Raw genomic sequence first — 24191 nt, 5'->3', positions numbered from 1 at the left:
ACCTGCAAAACTACCCACGGGTCAGGCAGGAATTCCTGCCTGTGTGAGCACACCAGGAAGGTGTCCCAGAGATGGCTATTTCTAGCAGCCCTCCTCCCCATGAAAACTCTGCACTTCATGGGGACTGGGCTGCAGGCCAGCCTAATTGCTCTGGCAGCACCAACAGCTGACAGCTTCCTCCTGCTACTTTTCCCAGGGGCCCTTCAGCCCCTTTAGGCTCACAAGACTTAATCAAACCTGAATGCCCTTCTGGAAGATATGCAAATTATTTTTCAGTCAGACAAAAGTGTTTTGGCTCAATATGGGTGTTACTAAGTGAAGTTTAATGATGTGCTGTACAAGTCAGACTTCATGGCCTAATAACTTCCTGGCTATGAAGCCGACAAGTATATTACTCTCTAAAGGAAATCTTAAAACTAAGTATTAGGATGTTGCCCAATCAAACGGGGCCAAGTATCAACACAAAGCAGTACGACCTCTATTTTGGGGCCAGGTTCATCAGCCCTGGGATTTTTGCACTTATAAACTTCTAGGTGATTAGAGTTTGGCCACGGTTGCAGAGCACCACGCTCTGAATCCCACCTCTGTGTGACCTTGCATTGTGTGCTATTCTGGCAGAATACTAACTCCAGTAGTACTCAATGCTTGCCTGCCAGTTCAGCATGCAGAGACAGACCAGCACGAGATCGCACAAGTGCTGGAGCTGCCATAAGAAGGATGAGAGAAGCCAGTACCTCACTAACAATTAGGTCAGATTATGCTGACATGGTACTGCAGCTTCAATTAAGGCATTAGTAAAGTCTCAGATGCATTCAAGTCAGAGAAGACAACAGCTTCAGTTTCTGATTTATCTTAGCCATATTATCAGAATAGGTCTCTTTTTCCTGACTAGCTCACACCACAAGAAACTATCACTACGGTACTCTCTCAAATACTGAGCTGAAGCCTTTTCCCCTGTAGAGTAGGATCACAGAATCATGAATCATAGAATAGCTTGGGTTGGAAAGGACCTCCAAAGGTCATCTAGTTCAACCCCCTTGCACTCAGCCAGATCGGGTTGCCCAGAGCCTTGTCAAGCCTTACCATTACCATTTCCTCTCATCCTGTTGCTTGTTACTTGGGAAAAGACACCAACACCAGCATCACTAGAACCTCCTTTCAGATAGCTGAGGAGAGCAGTAAGACCTCCCCTTAGCCTTATCTTCTCCAGATTAAACAAATCCAGTTCCCCCAGCTGCTCATCATATGGCATGCCCTCCAAACCCCTGACCAGCTTCTCTGGACACCCTCCAAGACCTCAATGTCTTTCTTATACTGTGACACCCAGAACTGAACACAGTACTCAAACTGTGTCCTCACCAGGGCCAAGCACAATCTCTGAAAGAATAGGTTTCAACTTGCAGTATTCCATCTGACCCTGAACAACTCATTCATACTGCATGTTGGAAAATACAGTCTTGTATATACCCTTTATTTATATTAAAGATAGTGCGAGATCATAAAATGCATGACAGGCAGCAGCTCTCACCTGAGTATTGGACAATTCTAAAGGACACACATACTTTCTTGGTTCTCTTGCACCTGTTAAAATCAACTTAACAAAACCCCCAAGGACAGTAGAGATAATGCTAAGATAAAGAGGTTATAATTTGTTCTAGTTACAATAAAGCTTCTGGGATAAAGTGGGAGGCTTTACACTGGATGCAGGGATCAGTTCTTCCCAAATAGTAATGGTACCTCTACCTTACCCAGCCAGCTGCATGCCCTTGTATACATTACTAGACTTAGTGCTACACAGCACGCAACAAAATTTGTTGTTTATTTACAGTGCTCTTCTCACATGCTAATGAGTGACACCAGCTCTTCAAATTTGCTTTTCTTACCAATGCACCCTTGGCAGACTCTGTGCTTGAAACAGAAGGTTTCAGGAAAGGACTGAAGCCAGTGAGAGGCAATGCAAGGAAGGATAGCATGATATGAAAAGAATGCCTGTAACGTCACAAGGAGAGGACCCAGCTGCCAGAATTCAGATGTTTGAACTCACACACAAATACTAAGCTGTTCCATGAACAAAAGGTACACACGTAGATACTCAACTGCCAGAACATACCAGAGAACAGGTGCTCCTCTGTGCCCTAACCTGCTTATGTACTTAAAACTGGAGATGGCTGTGTTAAAAAATTAATTATATACTATGCTTCCTCCCACCTCCTAAAACAAGCAAAACATCTCCATACCACCATCTCCATGCTAGAAAAGGCCTACATGGATAATGTAGCCATCAAGCAGCTTCATCAAACTCACATGTGGCTCAGGTAAAACATGGGATTGGGACTTTGCTTTTCATCAAGCACAAACTTAAAATTCCTTAGAATTTTCTAACTCCTTCAAAAACAGTGATTTGCCTCATTTTTGCTGTCTTTCACACACATATCAATCCATAATGGTGTTTTTTGTCCCTTTCCACGTTACTTGATGCTACTTAGAAGCAATTCTAGTGGAATCTGAGACGGTCCAGGTAAGGTTCAAACTGACTTCTGCAAAAAGCCACCCAATTTATTTCCAACTTATCCTATTCATCCATTTGAGTCTGATCCACTGTCAAGATTTCAGAGATGGATGTCTATTGTACTGTTCATCTTGTTCATAATGACAGTCCACCCAAAGTCCAGGTCAGCTTGTAAAGTACCACACAAGGGGTTTTCCCCTCCCCTTATTTTTTAATATTAATTTCAGCTTTATAAATTATTCAGTAACATTTACTGCTACTTATGCCCAAATGTCCTCACTTTCTGCTATACTTATCATTATAATGAACAATTTAATTATATTTTAGACATCCATCAAAAGCTACTTAACCTAGTTCAGTAGGTGGAAGGGAGCTGCAAACCAGAATTAGTTTTAATTTGTAACTATCGTGGCAAGAAGAGGTTGCATTTGTTGGTTAGAATATTATCTTTTTTAAATTATCCATTATAACCACATTTCTACTTTGCCACCTGCTTCTTTATTAAGGCAGGTATCAGGACAAGAGAGTTATAAAATTTTATACTAATGATTTTTTCATTTGAAACAAAAGAGCCAAGAACTGCAAATGACCATGTTCACAGCTCTAACAAGAGTGACCTGAAACACACAAAGCATTCAGCAGAACAAAAACATGCATATTTCATCAGACAGGTTTCTATTTGTACACTGAGTGTGGAATACCAAGATCTATTTATTTGTTAGCAAACTTGACAAATTCTCACCTCCACCTTGTCTCTTGCAGGTCACTGTGCTTTCAGTTTACCAAGCAAATTGTTTGAGTACCTGTGTTGCAAATCTGATTATGAGAGTGAACCGAGTTAAAAATAAGCTTTAAAAAGGTTCTGTACAGCAGCAGTGAAACGATACAAGAACACTCTACTCAGTATATCTGGACAATCCCTCAATCAACACAGGGCAAAGAAATACTTGTGCAGAAAACTCAGCAGCCTACATGCCACTCCGAGTGCGCTCTGTGTTGCACTTTCAGTTACAGCAGACGGGAGCCAGTCTCAGAGGCTAAATGTAAAGTGCATTACAATTATTTCCTAACATTGCTTCTTTTGCTTATTTGGTTTTGTTTATCCTCAGAATCATCACAGAAGATAATTAGAATGCTCATTTTTCCTTAGGGCTCAAGGGTAATATTATCTGTCCTACCTGCACTTAATCTGAAACCATTTCAGTTCAAAGTTATCTGAGAAAGGTTCCTGAAGAGTAGCAGAGTCATTCCCGGATACCTCAGAAACTTTGTAAATCAGAATTTTTAAGAAAAGTTTCTTGACATTTTCCTTAAATCATCCCTATTATAAGCTATTTAATCCCAGATTTACTTATTTTTGCTTTTATTTCCTCAAAAAGCTACTACAGTCTGAAAAGAAGATTTTAAAAATAATTTCTGGCTATAACTTGAACAATGATGTTCCACACAGACTAAGTTGCAAAGAGTATGCTTGATGACACAGTTAACTCCCTGATGATTCAGGCTCCTCTACAGTCTATTACTACTACAGTCTACTTTGAAACTGATCCTTGTTGTGTAACTTTAAGAATTGAGTAAATTCCTTTTGCTATCTTGCCTGCAAGTCAAACAAACAATTTTCTAAGAACTAAGCAGCAAACAAATATCCAGTGTTTTGAGGCTGCTTAAAATATTAGATTAACTTAACACTTACCTAAGCCTCTTCTCAAAATACCTTAGAGCTATTTCCTAGGAGTGATTGAATACTGAGGTCTGTGCCATGCAGAGCAGTTATAAGTGAGTGAAAAGTAAAATTCTTCTCTTCCTGTATCCAGTTACAGGCAAAATGTTTAAAAAAAGAAAGGCAATTAAGAAGATTGACCTGTTTGTAGAATGCCACTTTCATAATCTGAGTTTTTATGGGTTTAATATGTGCCATTTTTACTAATCAGAAATAGAATCATGCAACTAAGTATCAGATACAGCAGTCTCATGAAGTTCCCACTGACTGGAAAAGGGGAAGACATGGGGAACTGCAGGCCAGTCAGTCTCACCTCTCATCTCTACACCCAGCAACATCATGGAGCAGATGCTCCTGGAAACTCTGCTAAGGCCCACAAAAAATGAGGAAGGGGTTTGGTGGCAGCCAGCAGGGCTTCACTGAAGGCAAATCACAAATGACAAATTTGGTGGCCTTCTATGACAAGGTAACAGCACTGATGGAGGTGCTGGGAAGAACAACTTATGTTGTTTACCTGGACTTGTGCAGCTTGACAGTGACCCTCACATCATCCTGGTCTCTAATTGGAAAGATGGATTTGATGGGTGGACCACCACCAAGGAAGATTCAAAGAACAATGGTCAATGTCTACGTGGAGTCAAGTGACAAGTGCCCTTCCTTAGGTGCCGATACTGGGACTGGTGCTACTAATCATCTTTGTTAGTGACATGACAGTGGGGGTTGAGTGCATCCTCAGCAAGTTTGCCAACTGCTGTGGGCAGCAAGTGAAGGGAGGTCATTCTGCCCCTCTATTCTGCTCTTGTAAGACCCCATCTCAAGTGCTGTGTCCAGCTCTAGAACCCCCGACACAAGAAAGACATGGAAATGTTGGAGCTGGTCCAGAGAGCTGTTCAACCTGGAGAAGGCTCTGAGGAGACCTTATAGCAGTCTTGCAGTATTTGAAGGGGGCTCAAATATAAAAAGAGTAAGGAAAGTGGCAAGGCAAGGCAACGAATTTTAACTATATGTCTAAAATCAGTAGTCCACCTCACCCTCTGCTCAAACTACACTAGGTCTGAAAGAGTTCAAGACAATTCTGTACATTGCATGTGACAATCTTCTGCAGTCAAACCACAACAAAGGGAGATGCCACTTTCATATTTCTTCTCTGCAGGTTTGGTTAGTTTTCACATGAATAGATACAGCTCCTGAAATCCAGTTCTAACTACCATGAAGTCCTTCCTCCCTCCAGAACTGGTTTTAATATAATCCAAAGAACTGATACAAGGCAGAAAAATTCCCATAGGAAAAAAACTTCTGAGTCTGAATTGGGAAATAGGGGAGGGTAGAAGAGAAGGAAGAGTGATATTAAAAGCCTTTTTTATATTAAAGTTTTTAAATTTCAAATGCTTATGCTGTTTCACTTTTTTCTGTGTGTGTGTATTCAAAGACAAGTTAAATTATTTCAATAGAGAGAAGCTGCAAGGAAGTTCACACACATCTGCGTAAAAATAACTGCTTACCACTAGCAAAAAAGAATTCATTAAGATCGTGACTCCATGGATCTATAAAGCTATCTAAGTAGTCTCTGTTTTACCTATCCAGCCAAAACTTGTATGTTCAAAGACTAGTTAATTTAATCCAACAGGTGGAACTCCAGGTTATAAATAGAAAAACGAAGGTACATTGAGATTAAGTGATTTACCCAAAACAGGGATTAAGAGGATTAGGATTCAGGAGTTGCCAATTTGAGTTTCTTTGCTTGTCCCACATTTGCTCCAGCAGACTAAGTACAACAAGGGAAGCAGAGAAAAGAAGAAAATGCTTAGATCTTCCACATGGCACCAACAAAATAAAATGCCAAACCCCTATTCACTACCAGCTATTTGCCTACAAATTTACTTTACATACACCTAAAGCATGCCTCTTATCAGAAATAGTATTTTGAGTACACAAGATCTAATCTAATTTATTTTAAATCAGCTCAAGACCTTGTAAAACAAGCTGCATGCTCTGTGTGTGCATGAGAGGGTATGTAAAGGGGTGTTGCTGACACATTCTTCTAATAGAAAAAGCCAGGAAAAAAAGAGAAATTAACCAAGTTTTCAGTAGCTGTGTGAATTCTTTAGAAAGCTGTTTTCCTCAGTAACCATTATTGAATTGCTGCATCTGTATATTGGTTTTGTGTGGAAGGATTTTGGTAGCAGAGCGGCCATAGTGGTGATTTCTGTGAGAAGCTTCTAGAAGCTTCACTTATGTCCAATGGAACCAATGTCAGCTTGCTCCAAGGCACACCTATGGCTGGCCAAGTCCAAGCCAATCAGCAATCTTGACAGCACCTCTGTGATAACATATTTAAGGAGAAGGAAAAAACCCCAAACAAAGAAAAAACCCCTGAGCAACCACAGCTGGAGAGAAGGGTGAGAACTTGAGAGAAACAACTAGAATTCCACTTTGCTGGGTTTGAGATCCAAAGCTGGGCTTTTAAGCCTGTATTTCCAGATAGAAAGGTGTAACAGGCAGATCAGGCTTCTGTGTTCACTGCTTAAATAAAAGAACTCAGAACCTGGCCCTTCACACACAAAATGTGTTTAGGAAATCCTTCCTTAGACGTTATGTGCAACTTCCCTATCAGACTGGACCCAAGAGGAAAGAACAGTATGCTATTTTTTAGGGTGGTCCCTTGAAGAACATTCTTGAACAAGACTTTACAAGTTAGCAATTGAAGCTACAGAAGAACAACAAAAGACTCTGACCTTTATATAAAAGGGAAACATTCTGAATTCACAATGAAGGAAGATGAATAAAGAAGATACCACAGCATACAAAGTGGTTTCTATTCTGAGATCCTTCAAAAGGAAAATCTCTTGCCAATTTTACTTTAGAAGCCAGCAACTTCTTTAAAGGAAGAGTGGCTTTCTAAGTGATACAGTTACCAGTTAAATACCAAAATGTTCATGAGCCAAGGTACTTTGAAGGAGAGTATATATTACTAATGTACATTCATGAAATTACCTTCCCCAAGAGAGAAGGATTGTTGTGAAAGTGATACTGAGCATGTGGTTCTACAATAGACATGATGGACTTGACATATGTTAACTAATCTAACTCCTAAAGACTTTGCCCAGAGAAGTAAGTAGCAAAGGTTTGATGTTATAACAACCAACTTGAGAACAACTGAAAATACATCCCATGTCAGTCATGCAGAGTGGACCACTCTTCTGAGCAAGGCAATAGTACTCTCAAAGCTTTTAAAAAGAAAAAACCCAACAGATTCTTACAAACAACTTATCTAAATAATATTGCTTTATACTAACATATGTATGCTTTCGTATTTGTGTGACGGTAAAAGAAGCCTGTATCTGTAAGAAAAATACAAGTCTATATAAAATTGAACTCAGAATACCAAAATGCCAGACATTTTGATTTTACCTCTTAAGTGATTAGCTGAAGTTCACATAATTTTCCTGTCTCAGCTCCTGAACTGTAAAATAAAAGCATTATTGTCAATACTTGGGGGAAAATTCATTCCTTACCATCTGTAAAATACCTGGAAATCCTCAGACAGCAGGTACAGAGATTTGGTCTATCAGAGAAGAAAACCATGAAACAGTTCTCAGCACCTGAGGGACAATTACACTCACACAGTCACAGAATCACAGAACGTGAGGGGCTGGAAGTGACCTTGAAAGATCATCCAGGGCAGAGTAGAGGGGGAGGAGAACCTCTCTCGACCTACTAACCACAGCCCTTCTAATCTACCCCAGAATGGCATTGGCCTTCTTGGCCACAAGAGCACATTGCTGGCTCATAGTCAACCTTCCATCCACTAGGACTCCCAGGTCCTTTTCCCCTTCACTGCTCCCAAGGGTTTGAGAAGAGAAGTTTCCAAAGTAGACAGAAAACCTAAAATTCCTCCAGGAAGAAGCTGCAATCTTAACTGTTTGGTATCTTACTCATGTTGTCTAGTAGCTGCTTTGCATTGTAGCTTCACATAGCACAGCAATCCCTCTGCCTTCTGCGGGCAGAAATGAAGAAATACCTATTAGCAGCATGGAGAGTGGGGATGAGAAAGAGGAACTCAAGAAAAAACTTTGTCTCTGACATAGGATAGTGATGCAGAGAGAGCTTCACTCCAAAAGCACTGGCAGCTTGACTTCCTTTCAGATAATGTATAAGTTATTCTGGGCATTATCAAATTCTGGGAAATTTGACTTGAAGGTACATGAAAACTTGGAATGTGCAATGACTTAACTCCAACAGAAAAAATAGGGAGAAAAGTAGTAAAAGATAACCAGATACCAGGGCTAGAAAGAAACAAGTATCTGAGAACAGAACAACTGTAAAGGAAGATAATATGATGATAAAAATGAGAAAATGGGCAGGTAAAGAGCTGAGTAGGGGAGGCAGTGAATATACCTTAGAATGAAACTTGGTCCTACAGCACAAAAGGAACCAAAGAAGGGCTGAAGTGCCATTCAGGACAGCATTTTCTTTCCTGACATCTCTCCTCCCTCTTTGAAAATAAGTACTGGCTCCCATTCACACTATTGCTACTTCTATTAAGAAGCACCATGTTACTCCATTACAATAATAGACAAGTTCTGCAGGGGAATCTATACCAGTTTATTAAATCAGCTGATGCAAATTTTGACTGCTTCTGAGACTAGAGCTTAATGCAGGAAGACCTGAGAGCAGACAAGATTTGACAAGTATCTCTGTGAACACTAGAATTAGCAAAGCTTTTATCCTACACGTTTGTGGGTTTTGGCTGACATTGAAGTCTAGGAAGGTGTGAACTTCTTTGGAAGCTTTTCCTGTACCTGAAGCATTTCTAAGGTCTTTGTCTCTACATCTATAAAAAAAAAAAGAAAACAAAAACAAACCCAAAAACATTTCATGAAGCTTTTGGGAATTAATCTGCCTGTAGAAAACAGGACCACAGCCCTGGATTTTAGGAGAGCAGACTTCAGTGTCTTTAGAGATCTATTTGGAAGAATCCTGTGGAATATGGCTCTAGAGAGGAAATGGGGTTGAGAAGAGCTCATTGATATTCAAGTATCTCCTCCTCCAAGCTCAAGGAAGGTCCATTGTGCCAACAGAGGTGATGAGATTCATGCTTAGTAAGAGCATGGAATGCAAATTACTCTCAGATCAGCTTACAAAGGAATGTATCAGACTTTACATTATGAGAATCATGACCCTGTGACAAATTCAGAATGGATCAAGCTTATTTTATGAATATTACCAACTACATTTCATTTTCAGATTACAGGTTTTCCACAGTACTACCTTATCCCCATTTCACATAGTAGTAGCAGCATATCAAAGTACTAATCATGTATGCAGATCATTTCTACTGATACTTATCTAGGGTTCTTGAAAAGTGCATAATAGAGCACAAACCAACAAATGCTTTAATTACATACAACACCTTTATTCATCATCATACTGATTTAAACCAGACCCACAGACATTTATTAAGGTAAGGCAACTTTAAAGTGATGTAATCACTTTGTAAGTGACCTACATCTAAGCACAGCTGTACTGTCTAGCTAAACTAAGTCAACATCATACCTTTAGTCAAACACAGACATACTAAATGGCACCAAGGCCTCAGAAGTAAGTGCAGAGTAGGGACTTACTGAGAGATTATGAGTTCCTAGATACTAATTACCTTACCTAACAAGAAATGGTTTCCTGGAAGAGTTTGGCAACATAGTTACAGAAACAGGTATTCAGCACAGGTAAGGTCCTTCCAGCATCAGAATGAAAAATCTTTTCCTTGAAAAAAATAAATAGAACTCCCAAGGTTATTTCACCAGAATAACCAAATTTAAATTTTTGTGAGTATAAATAATAGAGGGAGTGGAAGAACAGGGGGTGAGAGATTATAGTTACCCAGATTCACAATCAACAAACAGGCCTGGGCCTGCTTTATCCAAGAGGAGACAGTCTAGAGGCAGGAGCAAACTATTTAAATCAACTGGGTTAGCCTAGGAAAGCTACAAAGTGAGTATGTGGTGATGGAAACTATGAATAGCAAGACCACCAGAGTGAAAAGCTATAAGCAGCAGCTGTGACAATGAAGACTCACAGACTACTGGTTCAGAGATTTTCTGTGCACTTGGACAATACATTAAAAATACAAATATTAAAAATAGTAGATATCACTTCACTTATGACATCTCCTAGCACTGAGCCTACTTTGAAGAAGTAATTACATGTTTGTGAAGGAGGGTCCTTACCCTTCTGTTCACTGAACCAGCACACACACACTCTCTCTTCCTCAGATTGCAGCATCTACACTGCTCACAGTAGTGAGCAGCATTGAGCTCCACGGACACATCATAAAAAACCTCCTCATATGTCAGCTGAACTGCTGAGATAGATCAACCAGTCTCAGGCAGCTGACAAGAAATATAGCTCTGCAACTTCCTGAAGTCTTAAGCTGGTATCTTGTAACAGTGCTGAATTATACTATGGAAATACCAACCCTGAGCTTAGATCGTCTATATAAACATTGCATTACACAGCAGACATACATTTGAACCCAACAGCATGGGGAGAAGTATTATCATTCACTGAGAAACAATGAAGGTCATTCTTTCTTCAGTTCAGGCACACTTGCATCTCAGGGCAGGTTAAGAGCCAACAGTGGGCTGAAAGCATATGAGTGCTTTACAGGGGTTCTTATTTTCTTACAAGCTCTTTACAGAAAGTCACAGCAGAAGGAATCGAGAGGAAACAACATTTTCATCTCCTTTCTCTACTTCCCTCTCTCCCTATCAGCATCTCTGCTGCTGAAGGGGAGACCAGAAAAGTTGTAAAACCATACTAGTTAATGAAGTTCATGCCTCACAGACCTTCTACTGGACTGTGCCCCTGCATACGTAGAGTGCAGATCATTTCAAGACTTGTCACAAGTGAGAGAAGAGAGAGACCAAGTTCATTTAATAGAAGAAACATGAAGCATTCAGGACCCCAGCCCAGAAAACAGAACTTAGAACTAATTTTATTCCGAGGAACTTCCCAAAAATTTGGAATACTAACTCCTCAGGCTTATATTGAAATCTAAAAAAGTCTTAATTGAAAAAATCCCTGTCAGTTGGTTTGAATAAGAATGCTGTCACAGGGATGGGAAACCTGCCAAAAGACTGCAAAGCAAAACTGGTAATAATAATTACCAGTTGAATTTTGGATAATTGTTTAGCAGAATGCAACAATAATCACTGTATGTAAGCTCATTTAAATGTTTCACTCAACTGGGATGAAAAAATAAAAAACATACTTTTTTTTTTTTTGCCAATGACACCACCAGTGAAGAACCGTCAAAAGACATAAAACAGCCAGAAAACTGTAGAAAACCGGAAAAGTTTATTGGTTGGTTGGTTGTTTTTTTTTTTTAAGTACATTTAGAGAGATATAAATCTAGAATCTGAAGTTGAAAAAAAATGTAAATTAAGATGAGCTGGTGCAAGTCCAGAAAAAGTTGAGAAAGAAAGTTGCAAGATGAAAAAGAAATTTAATACTGGGAGGGTGGACAGAACCCAAACCAGATTAGGTGAGAAGGACTTCCAGTGTACTATATTTAAGTTCACAAACTGACAAAATGGTATGAACTGAGTTCAGAGAGATCTAGCTGAAGGCTCCATCACTGACCCACATGCTCCTACTTCTACCAATGATTACTGCCATGTATTTCAGAGATATGCACTACAGATGTTTTAACTTACAATGCTTGCAGATATACCTCACCATCTCGAAAATGTAATCCTCCACTTATTTCTGCCCAGCTTCAGCAATCCTTTGTCCTGATATTCCAAGAGTCATCAGTGGTTCCACACAGAACTATGTTAATAAATCACAACTAGCAACAGCTATAATTGCAAGGCAAAGAAACGGCGAAGTGAATAAAGGCTGGAGAGTAATCATTTCAGCCAAGGCTATTTCACTGCAGAATAAGTTTCCAGAGAACACTGTATTAAAATCCACAACTTAATTATCTTTAGGACATACTGAGACTCATAAAAACTTTCCTACGATAACATAGTATAAAAATCTGATTTGGATTTAATAACAGAAGGGAAAGGTTGGAAGGTTCTGACATTTGCTGTGTCCATCAATATATTGTTCTATGACTGAGCCACAAATGGAAATAGTGTAACATCTTACAAGAAAGGGAGCGAAAAAAGAGAGAAGAATTTAACATGAAGAGTTCAATGTGGAAACATCAGAATGACACTAGTGAATTGAGGGCTTTTGGAACCTCAAGAAATGAATCTTGACATGGCATTAAAATAGCACCTTTAAAAATTGCTGGGAGAGCAGTGGTCCTTCTGTCTCTTCTCACTCTCCAGGTTACATGACTCATAAGGATAGGGTATTTCTTTAGCTTTTGTAAGGAATCTAGCCTTTCTGAAGACTAGAAAGAAAGAAGAACTAGTCAGAGAGACACTTAACTCTTACAATTCCATTATAGAGACTGTATATGTGGTTGTGGTAAGCCTCCCTTCCACAAGCTCCAAAGGTATTTAGGTTTTTGATTTCCCAGTTCAAGTGTGCAGAAGCAAAGAGGCAGCCATTACACTACCTGATGAATATGAAAAAAATAAGTTTATAAGGAGGTTTTATTTCAATATGAACAGTAACTGCACTATTTTTCTGAAGGGGAGGTAAGAATCTGCAAAAAACATCTTCAGCAAACATAGTTCAAGACCCTTTCTGCAGCAGTTTTATGCTTCAGTGCTGTGTGCACCTAAATAAAGCAGAAATCGCCCCTGAATGGAAGACAAAGATCCTGTATCTGGTGTTGAACCCTTCCAGGGCTATATCTAAGCTATCAAACAGCAGTTATTTTTGCTGAAAGCAATTTTAAATTGAGAGGGGGGAAAAAAAAAAAAAAAGAGGGAAAAAGAGAAAAGCTGTTGAAAAGCACTAAAGAAAGCTGGGGCTCTAGGAAAAAAGTGCCAATGGTCCTGGCTGAGCTTACTGTTCACTTCTCAATACATCAGGCCTGGAACAAGTTTCTCAGTGCAAAATTTCCCTAATTGGCTGGAAAGCATTTAAGGAAAAATCTTTTTAATTAAAAACAGAGAAACAAGAAGACATGAAAGCCATGGGGGTTGGGAGCAGCATATGTTGACCTTATGAAGCTTCACAGCAGAACTCTGCAGGGGCTGTTTAAACTGAGAAAGCACAGTTTTAATTAAAGCGTCCTGAGGAAAAGACAATTCAAAAGAGCAGGTCAGCTAGATTCCACGAGGTCAATTTAAGCTAAAGCAGAGGGAAAACAAGACTTCTGGTCACTTTGCTCTCCTCTGGGAGAAATCTGTTGCTAATTGAGTGTTATACTCTGTGCTTCTCAATACAAAAGCTAGCTGTCTGTCCTCTAACCACTTCTGTGGGTGTTGCATATCATTGCTAATGTTGAAGGCAGGGAAGAAATTATGCATAGTCCACTCCAGTTTCTTGACACTGGATCATATCCTAAAATAAACCTTCCCCCACAACTCCCCAACATGTGGCATCTCCTATATGTTTATGCATACTTGAAAATAAAGCTCTTCATCTTGCTAAGCTTCTAAACCCATGGGAAATCGTCTAAAACAGATCAAGAATGTCACCAAACCAAAATCCTATTTTTTTAAAAACAAACCAATTGCTACTATCACATTTTGTGAAGCTAGTCATTTTTCTTTGCTTTTTGGAGACAAAAGGAAAAATAAATCTACAAAACAAAAAGGAATTACAAAGGGCAATTTCACTAGAACCCATCAAGTAGAAGAGCAAACACAGAAAAATGTAACATAAAAGCTGCTGCATCCCTACATTACTTTCCAGTAATTCAAAAGGATAAGGAATTAAATAGAAATGTAATATCTACATTAATTTCCTAAAAGAAACAGTAATGTCAGTGCACTTCAATTATTGTACACATGGTTCTGCACACACATGGATTGTTACATTTAAGTATTGCTTTTGTTCAGATAGATTCCTCTCTTACAGGCCCTTCGAGACCTCATGGCTAGACGCATCTGCTTGGGTGAAGAAGGTACTTGTTCCAAGACAAGGCATGGTTCTCTCAAGACTAAGACAAAGCATTATATTTTCCTGCATCAAAGAGGAACAACCAGCAACCAGATTAAGGCAGCAATTCACTCTCTTGTGAGACACTGTCTACTTTTCTAAAATGCTACTTAAACCCTCAGAAATGGAAAGGTGGTATTTTCTTGCTTGTTTGCCCTTTTCTGGAGTTTGCATAAGCTTGGAAATTGCATTGTCTTACTTCTTTGATTTTATTCTCCCTTGCTTCCCACCAGCTAGGACACAAGCTTTGATGCAAGTTCTCATTTACTGTGTTGATCTATATCCTCATGGAGCTGGTATTCATCAGGGATATCCTCCACGGATGGACAAAACTAATAAAAAGCCACTACTCATTCCTAAACCAGAAATTCAAACCTGGAATGAAACAAAGCAAATGAGAGGGGAAAACAGCAGTAAACAAAGAAATAAATAAAAGCAAGAGCAGTCTCACAGACATGGAATTTAGTCAATGTAATACTTCTGACAAAAAAAAAAAAAAACCACAAAAAACCCCACAAACAAAAACCTAACGCACAGGACACCTTTGTAGCTCTTCACAAACATAAATCAATGACAATACTGAAGCATGGAGCAAAAATAAACCCAGGAGAGAAAAGAGAGAGAGAGCAGAATCTGTCTGTAGAAGGTAAAGAGCATACTTTCATCCTTTTCTGCACACAGAAATTCTATAGAAATAAAATGGGCAAGCAATGAATTACTCTCCAAACACCTGACACAGGGCACCAAATGCAGAAAGATGTCAGTTCAGGTCTCAAAAGCAATACACCAACGTCAATACAAGCTCTACTGCTTCTAATTTCAGAACCAACAGGTTCATCACTCCTCATTTCTCTACCTCCTTCCCCTGCAGCAGCACTGGGGAATAGGGATTGAAGACAGCTCATCACACATTATCTCTGCTGCTCCTTCCTCCTCACTTTCTTCCCTTTTCCAGTGTGGGGACCATCCCAGAGCGCATAGTCCTCCACGAACTTCTCCAGCATGATTTCTTCCCACAGGCTACAGTTCTTGACAAACTGCTCAAGAGTGGGTCCTCTCCACAGGGTGTAGCCATTCAGAAACAAACTGGTCCAGCATGGGTCCACCACGTCACAAGCCCTGCCAGCAAATTTGCTCCAGCGTGAGCTCCTCTCTCCAGGAAGTCACAAGTTCTGCCAGAAGTCTGCTCCAGTGTGGGCTTCCCACAAGGTCACAGACTCCTTGGGGCATCCACCTCTTCCTGTGTGGGGTCCTCCATTGACTGCAGGTGGATATCTGTTCCATCAGCTGTAGCAGGACAGTCTGACTCACCGTGGTCTTCACCACAGGCTGAATGAGAATCTCTGCTCTGGCATCTGGAGCACTTCCTTCTCTTACTTCTTCACTGACTTCGGTGTCTGCACAGTTCTTTCTCTCACATTTTCTCATTCTTGTCTCCAGTTACAGTCACTTCAAGGTTGTGGTTTTTTGCTTATTTTTGTGTCTGTCTTCTTAAATATGTTATCACAAAGGTGCTGCTGACATCACTGGCCTTGGCCAGAGTCAAGTTTGTCTTGGAACTGTCTGGCATTGAGTCTGCTGGACATAGGGGAAACTTCTAGTAACTTCTCACAGAAACCACCCCTGCAGTGGCCCCTGCTACCAAAGCTTTGCCACACAAACCTGATATGCTCCTGCATGGAATATGTTTAAGTGTCATCATTAAGTGAGACGCTGTAGCAATGAACTGTCTATAGTCAGTCATGAATCTGTGCATGCTCTTGTAACTGTTTCCCATGTGATATGTACATATGGTCTTACATTCTAGTGAGGTCATCATAAAGAAACAACTTAAAACTAATTTCTGGAATAATCCAATTAGGAGATGTACCACTAGCGACACTTCTCAAGAAAGCTCCAAGTTGAAAGTCTTACTTGCTTTGGGCATTATTGAGACTGATTTTTTTCTATCGTTAAGACACTCACTCAGAAGTTCGATGACCAAAGATCTCACTTTGGGTCACTGCTACTTGTTGCATAACATAATTCCTTCCCACATTTATCTAAGAACAATGTATCTCAAGAGGAAAAAAAAAAAAAACAGGTCTAGTCTCTGCCAATGTATGGTAATGACCATATTCCATTCACCATTTTGCAAAGATTCAGCTTCTAGTAAAGTAGTTTAGTTCTTAAGAAGTAAAGAATGTTCTGAGTCCCCCTATGCACAAGTACAGATGAAAAAAATCCCATAGCAAATAAAACTAACAGGAATAAGATCAAGGTTCTATTCTGTAATTACTGTGAAATTGGGCTGAGCGGATGAAAATATTGACAGCAAGTTCTGAAAAGCAAAGCATTTCTGTCTTTCAGTTAGTCTAAACAGAAAAAGGATATAAATATACAGGTAAACATGCCATAGTGCTCAGAATAAAAAGTGATCTTGAAGTCAGAAAAATGTTGAACTCTAAGGCCATAACCAGAGACAGTAATAGCCATCTGAGCTGTTCCTACGCTCCCCTTCCCCTTCAAAGAAACTTAGCAATTACATTTTCTTTTACATCCTTTCCCATATTTATATAGAACTATTAAAAGAAAAGGAGAAGATACTATGTAGCTAAAATTTGTCAGTTGCTTCTAAAAAATCCAGGTGCCCATCACCTGGCTGAGGTCAGATGCTAGATAGATGGAGCTTGATGAAGACTTGCACTGAAAGTACAGCAATAGGTACTTCTTGTATACTTGTCATCAGACAGCTTCTTCTCAATTTGTCAACAAGGTTTACCACTGACAGCTGCAGTTATGGGGGATGACTTCTTCACTATCATTTCTGACTTTCTTGCAGAGCTATGCTCTAGGAGTTTACACTCCATCTTTTCGTGACTGTGACCTGACTCAAATCACGTATGTCCTCACTACATACTGGTTAGACTGGTACCAGAGAATTTACCTGAAATCTGAGAAATACTGCCCCTGGACTAATGTAAATGATTTAGAACATCACTGTGAAGAAGGTGTTACAGACAGCATAGCTGGTTGCTTCAGCAGATTCCAGATTTTGTCATGTTTACAATTGTCTAATTTCCAAGGATCTAAATGGCATGGGTCAAAAAATGCAAGGCTGTGAATAAGGACTTGCCAATTCTGTTCATCATGAGCATAAGTGTTGCAAAGCTCAGCCAGAAGGTAAGGCTTTTTTTTACACTTAAGAGATGGTTCTAGCCTTTGCTGCAAAAAAGTGAAGCTGAAACAAATGAGGCTTGTAGTAAAAAAAAAAAAAAAAACCCACAAAAATTCATTTTTATGCAGCGACATTCAGAGTATTGGCTTAGAATTCTAAATTAAAAACTAAAAGTAAACATAATTCTAGTTTAAAAACTAAAAGTAAACATAATTCTAGTTGCATGTAGTTACATGAATTTATGTTGAACTCTGGCCAGTTCTGCAATACACCAGTATAAGAATAGCTAGACAAGATAGTACAGGCCTGAATAGTTATTTTGACATTGGAGCTTTTTCTTTGTGGACAGGGTTTGGGAAGGGGTCACACATTTGTCAGTGGTCCCCCTTCCACAGCCATCAGGATCTTGCAACATCATCTACATGTGCCAGGACTAGCTTGGGTGGCAGCATTTACCACCCTACAGCCCCACACCACTAAATACCTTCTGCAGGGCTCCCAGTCAAAGCACTCAGTACCCCAACTTCCTCAAAATCTCAGTGCTTACTTCCTTCATGCTTCATTCCCTATATTCTAACCACATCCAGGTCTGCTACCCTGCTCACACCTGCCAATCCCCAGAACTTTCTTTTATTATTTCTATCCATCCCCACACACAGGCTCTGAAATGTCTTCTGCAACAGAAACAGCAGTGGCAATGAGGTGCTCCTACACTAAATTATGTTGTGAGCATTTGTTAGCTAACTATTCCACAGACAACTGTGGTGGTGTCTTCCTATACTGGGGAGGGTATCCATGCTGCATTAATAGCCTAGCTAATGATTTTAAGGTTAACGAGGTAGCAGCAGATGCTGGAATACTTGCCTCCATTTTTCCCCACTGTTCGGAAACACCTCCAGAAGGTCCGAAGAAAAGAGGCCCTGTTGTGAGGGGTAGCTTGGACAAAGCTGAACTCCCGGAACAAGATGTGTGTCCCTTGACGCACGCTGGTAAAACTGCAAAGGTAAAGGCAAAACGACAGAACGTTAGAAAGCTGAACCGATGCGAACAGTCTGGGGCCAGCTGCAACAGCAACAACAAAACCACTGGCAGTTACATTTTGTGAAACCAAATCTCCAAAACTCGTACCCATCTCTTCTCTAGGGAGAAGGCTATTTGCAAAAAAACACACATTGGAGCTTAATTATAGGAATTAGAGGTTTATGAAAGTAAAATTCGTTCTAGAGAATACCAGCAAGGGGTGTCCAAGAACCATTTATTTGAAACCTACCCATTGGAAAATGGCTGGGCAAGAGTAACTGTTGTTTACCTGACCAGAAGATGACCTTTCTTTTAGGACTATTTGAACTTCACTGCTGTTCTCATCACAGTTTTCTGTGAAGCCACTAAAATAAAATAAAAGAATAGAAAATAGAAGAATAGAAAATAGAAGAATAGAAAATAAAAGAATAGAAAATAAAAGAATAGAAAATAGAAGAATAGAAAATAGAAGAATAGAAAATAGAAGAATAGAAAATAGAAGAATAGAAAATAGAAGAATAGAAAATAAAAGAATAGAAAATAAAAGAATAGAAAATAGAAGAATAGAAAATAGAAGAATAGAAAATAGAAGAATAGAAAATAGAAGAATAGAAAATAGAAGAATAGAAAATAAAAGAATAGAAAATAAAAGAACAGAAAATAAAAGAACAGAAAATAAAAGAACAGAAAATAAAAGAACAGAAAATAAAAGAACAGAAAATAAAAGAACAGAAAATAAAAGAACAGAAAATAAAAGAACAGAAAATAAAAGAATAGAAAATAAAAGAATAGAAAATAAAATGTAAATCATCTTTAACAGAGGCCCAAGATTCCATTTCTAGGTTCCTGAAACTTGATTACACTGAATGCATAAAATGTACTTCAGTTATGAAGAGCAGACTGACACTTCCCTTAGTGATACTTTGCATTAATGCATTTTGAAAATAGTAGCTGGTCATTATGATGAAGAGTTAATTTGATATTCACATTCTGGTACTTTAGCACAAATTTCTCACATTTGAGTTGTAAGCACTTTAGGCTAACTAATTATAGTAAACATTTGCCTTAAAAATGTTTCTCTGAAATGCAAGAAGCTCTCCCTTGGGCATGGCAAAGCTTGACAGGCAAGAACAATAGAAATGCAAATACAAATACCATATACCAAAAGGTATAATGCCAGGATTGTCTCAAAGGTAGATTTTGTGTGTTTCACTCTGCATCAGGCAAGTGGGACAAAGCTTTCAAACACTCCAGAGAGATCATTAAAAACATTCACTTGGGACAGCAGCTTAACTCTCCCTTATAGGAGAGAACTAATGAAAAGATACAAATTTATTTCAATCATAGCAGAACCTCTCCATAGGTAGCATTGCCACAACAGACAAAATTCAGTGGTCAGTATGAACCTTCTCAGTTTGCAATTTTTTAATCTTCCCATCAAATTTAAAAGGTTTAAATCATTTTATCCTTCATAGTACAGAAAAGGGTCTCAGATTGGAAAGAGAATTATACCAGAATTAAGCAAAATCAAAACCTGATGTAATAACTTGGGGATGTGTTGAGAAAAGTAAATTCAATTTTCCAAAATAAGAGTCACAGCTTCTAGTTTGTCATGTTTTGGAAACTAGACGCAGAACACCGTTTCTAGCCTTTCTACCCAGAAGGAAATTCAATTCAAATAAAATAAGTACAATCACCTTACGATTAAGACATCCTCATGATTCCTGAATCCTAGAATTAGGAATATTCCTTCTGTAAATATCATGGACACATACATTATTTCATATTAATGAAACTTTAATCATGTACCAGTGCTGTACAAACAAGAAGAAAGCACAGCCATTGTCTCCAGAGATTAAATTCAATAAATAAATCATGTGTCTGATCAAAAATATGCCAAAATTATAGGAAAAAGCTCCCATGACTATCATTGTAAGTAAAGAGTATTCATTACAAAGTGCTGTAGCTCTCTGCTTTGGAGTGAATGAGTTCAGAGTAAGGGAAAGCGACTTGTATAAAGTCCCACATGATGCCTATGCCAAGCTGGAAATAGGATTTCAGATATTCTTATCCCAAACCACAGCCTGCATGACTTTCATGAGTTTTTTTCATTTCTGATTTGCATTGTTTTGCTGATGGTTTGACAGCTGATGGAGTGCGATACGAATGAAAAAGAAACTTGATACAATAGGAGAAGGTAGCTCTCAGGAAGATGACACGTGTAAGGCAGACGTAGAAGAAGAGAAAGAAGATGAAGGCACAGTGATACAATGAAATGCACCGTATCATGTTGCTCAGAACAACTACAGCACATGCAACTTCTGGAAGCAGTTCCTGGCATAACTGTAATGGAAAGGTCCAGACATGAAGGTACCACACTATTAATTCACAGCAGACAGCCCTACTATATTACTCCTTAGTTCTCATAAGTGAAAACTCAAGTCACTTGCATTTTCAGCATGGGATGGCTCTCAACCTAGCAGGCAGAAGGGTATGATATAATTTGTTGTTGATTACTCAGTTAAAGAGTGGGTGGATATGCTGGAACATCAGTACACCTGGATGTGCTGACAGCCAAGTGCCTCCAGCTAGCTGAGCACAAGAGGTGCAATATTTCTTTCATTCCTCATTTCTTGCAGTAAGGTTTTGTTTAACTACACAATGGAAAGATTTTCCCCCAAAATCTTATGTCTGCAAGCAAGGGAATCAGAATTTTATCCCCATTTCAGAGACCCTAATTTTTAAATTCTTTCTTATGAGTTGTAAAAGCTCAGCTCATAGGAGCCAGCCCATGATGAAACTATCCAGCAAACAGCCCAATAACAAATCAACAGATCTAGTCTCAGGCAGGTTCAGTATCACTACAAGTGACAGCAACACCAAACATTTTAAAACAAACCATATATTTTGAATTTCCTTTATCATAGATAGATGGACAGTACAAAAATAACTAGGTCACCTTTTTTCTCAGCAACTGCCCAGAGGTGACATTACTGTTAATGTGGCAAGTAGAAATGGCCTCCAGGCAAACTCTTCTGGAAGAAAAAGAAAATATGCCAACACAAAGCTGTTGCAGGTTTTCCAATCGCCCATAGAGAGCACGGCCAACACCTCCCCTATGATTTTTATATACATGCAAACAGGTATCTTTTGCAGTTTCTTTTGAATACAAAAATGAAACAAGCTGCAGACTCTGAGGAATGGCTTAAGTAAACAAGGTATCAACAGCAAAACAACCACCTTAGCTCAAACATTCTCATGAAATTTTACAACCTCTGAAATTCTTCCCTTAGCATTGCTCGGTCTGCCCTCCTCCCACTGAACAACTCATACCCCTAAAGTTAGGGGATCACAGGTTATCAGCACATTGCATAGAATTATAGAAAGAACTGTTCTGAGTTGGAGGGGACCTTTAAAAGTCATTGAATCCCAACCCCCCTGCAGTGAGCAGGGAGATCTTCAACTACATATCCAACCTGACTTGGATTTATTCTAGGAATTTGGCAATTACCACTTCTCTGGACAACCTGTGCCAGTGTTTCACCACCCTCACTGTAAAAAATCTCTTCCTTCTATCTGTTTTACATTTACCCTCTTTTAGTTTAGAGCCATCACCACTTGTTCTGTTGGAACTGGCCCTGATAAAAATATTGTCACCATCATTTCTATAGTCCCCTTTTAAGTATTGAAAGGCTGTAGTAAGGTTTCCCTGGTGCCTTCTCTTTGCCCAACTGAACATCCCCAACTCTCTCAGCCTGTCTTCATGGAAGAAATGTTCCAGCCCTCTGACATTTTTGTAGCCCTCCTCTGAAACTGCTCCAAGAGGTCCTTGTCTTTCTTATTCCGAGGACTCCAGAGCTGAACATGCTCCAGGTGAGGTCTCACCAGAGCAGAGTGGGCAAATCACCTCCCTTGACCTACTGGTCCAGACCTTAACGAAACCTTAACAAAAGTTACTAGTGACATGATTTTATCCATCTTGCTGAGACTAAGATTAGAACCTGAACTGAATGTTCATTAGTTCACACCAGCTCTCTGCAAACAGTCAGTTTTCACACAATAATTGTTATACAACTAGATATTCTGTCACCAAACAGCTTCTTCCATTCACTTGTGAGAATAATCTGGAGAAAGATGAGAGAAAAATAAAGCAAGATTCTTGCTTGATGGGAAGATTTAAAGAAACTTTTGCAGTAGGGACTTCAAGATGCTTACTTTTTCACTCCTTTCCTTTCCTTCTCCCCCAAGAAGCCAAACAACAGAATGGTCTCTTCCAATGCCACTGCTGAGAAGGCTGTATCTTGCAGCACACCCAGTCTATGCTTGTGGGATGCCGCATGCACGTGAGAGGAAGAAAAACAGTTTTGGGAAGAGATCGTGATGAAACAGCCCCAGATCTTACAAATGGCTGTGCTGGGAACTCTGAACAGAACTCAGGTGCTGCTTCTCTGAACAGAGCTGCTTTCAGTAAGGCTTTGTCTTTTGTGTAATTACATTTTGGCAACTTGCCAGAGTTCAGAAACTTTCAAGCACTCTTTTCAAATCTCTGGACTTCTAAATAGATTGTAGAAGTCCCAGGATGCTATGGTAACATCCCAATTGAAACTCACTACAGTAGTTAGCCTCTGCCTGCTGAACTCAGGCAAAGCCAAATATGAATAATGCAGAGAGAGCCCCAAGTCCCTGAGAAGGACAGAAGAGCTTGCCAGGACCCTGCTGTCCCCCTAGCAGGTGCCACCTTTGGTTACCATGCAAAGAGCTGAATGAGTTCACAGGAGCCCTCCCCTATGGAAAACATGGAACAAGGACCATTATTTCTTAACTTACAGCATTACTGCTTGCATTTTCCATTGAGAACTTGATGAAGAAGAAAATTTCTTTGAAGGCTTATGCTGCTTCTCCCACACACACAACTTTTCTTTCCAGTTACACAGGTGTCTAAGTCATTAAAACAGAATTGAGTGCCTTAAGTGAAAATAAGATACAAATTTGCCTCCAAAGGCTATGACTAGACTGAAACATCTATAGAAACAGTGCAGAGGACATGATGCTAACATTATTAATATCTTGGGGTTCTTTTTTTCCTTGAAACACTCTGGAGTAGTTCTAGTCTGGTCCCATGGACTGAATGCTCATTTGCAGTTGGAACACATCTTCCAGTTTAGTTACATCTCAAAGGAACCTAGGTCACAAGCTCCAAGACTGCTTCCTGGTGTGAACCAAAGCACAGTAAGTAGGGATAATCAAGAGTATTAGGATTAATGACTATGGTACAATGGGTAACAAAGAATTAGTCCCAGCAATAGAAAACACTGAAATTCAAAAGGCTGTAAAACCCAGGCAATTTCTGTTGTTAAATAACTCATCCACACACAAAGCATCCCCAAGTGACCAATCACGCTTACCCCAAGGCTATGCTCTGAAATAGCAAAGAGAGGTTTACCTTGCTTGGAAGGAGCCCTGAGAGAGAACACTTAAAACTGAAGGCACCATGTGATGAATAAATTACTGCTGTGTAAGTGTAGTTTAATTTGAGATCATTCTATTCTTCACTTACTGGTTTAAGTGTACAACACTACTTGAAATATTCAGAGGTATCATTAGATTGTTTCATCAGCTATCCCTCTTGGAAGGTAAAGTAAGAACATTAGTAGTCTTTAGTCCAAAGCTGTTCTATCAACTGGTTTTCAGTATTCTATGGATACTAACACCGGGAC

General features: G+C 39.4%; 1 protein-coding gene across 1 annotated transcript in view; it reads right to left on the bottom strand.

The window, feature by feature from the left end:
• CSTPP1 (centriolar satellite-associated tubulin polyglutamylase complex regulator 1) overlaps nt 1-24191 on the bottom strand; it is an 83584-nt gene that overhangs the window by 38535 nt on the left and 20858 nt on the right. Inside the window, exon 3 of the mRNA XM_054400576.1 lies at nt 18319-18449. Coding sequence (XP_054256551.1) covers nt 18319-18449 — 131 coding nt within the window. The remainder of the gene's footprint in view (nt 1-18318; nt 18450-24191) is intronic.

Source organism: Indicator indicator, chromosome 4 (genome assembly GCF_027791375.1).
Source record: "Indicator indicator isolate 239-I01 chromosome 4, UM_Iind_1.1, whole genome shotgun sequence".
Taxonomy (NCBI): domain Eukaryota; kingdom Metazoa; phylum Chordata; class Aves; order Piciformes; family Indicatoridae; genus Indicator; species Indicator indicator.
Note: the sequence above shows the minus strand (reverse complement) of the source record. Positions and strands in the feature narration are given on the sequence as shown.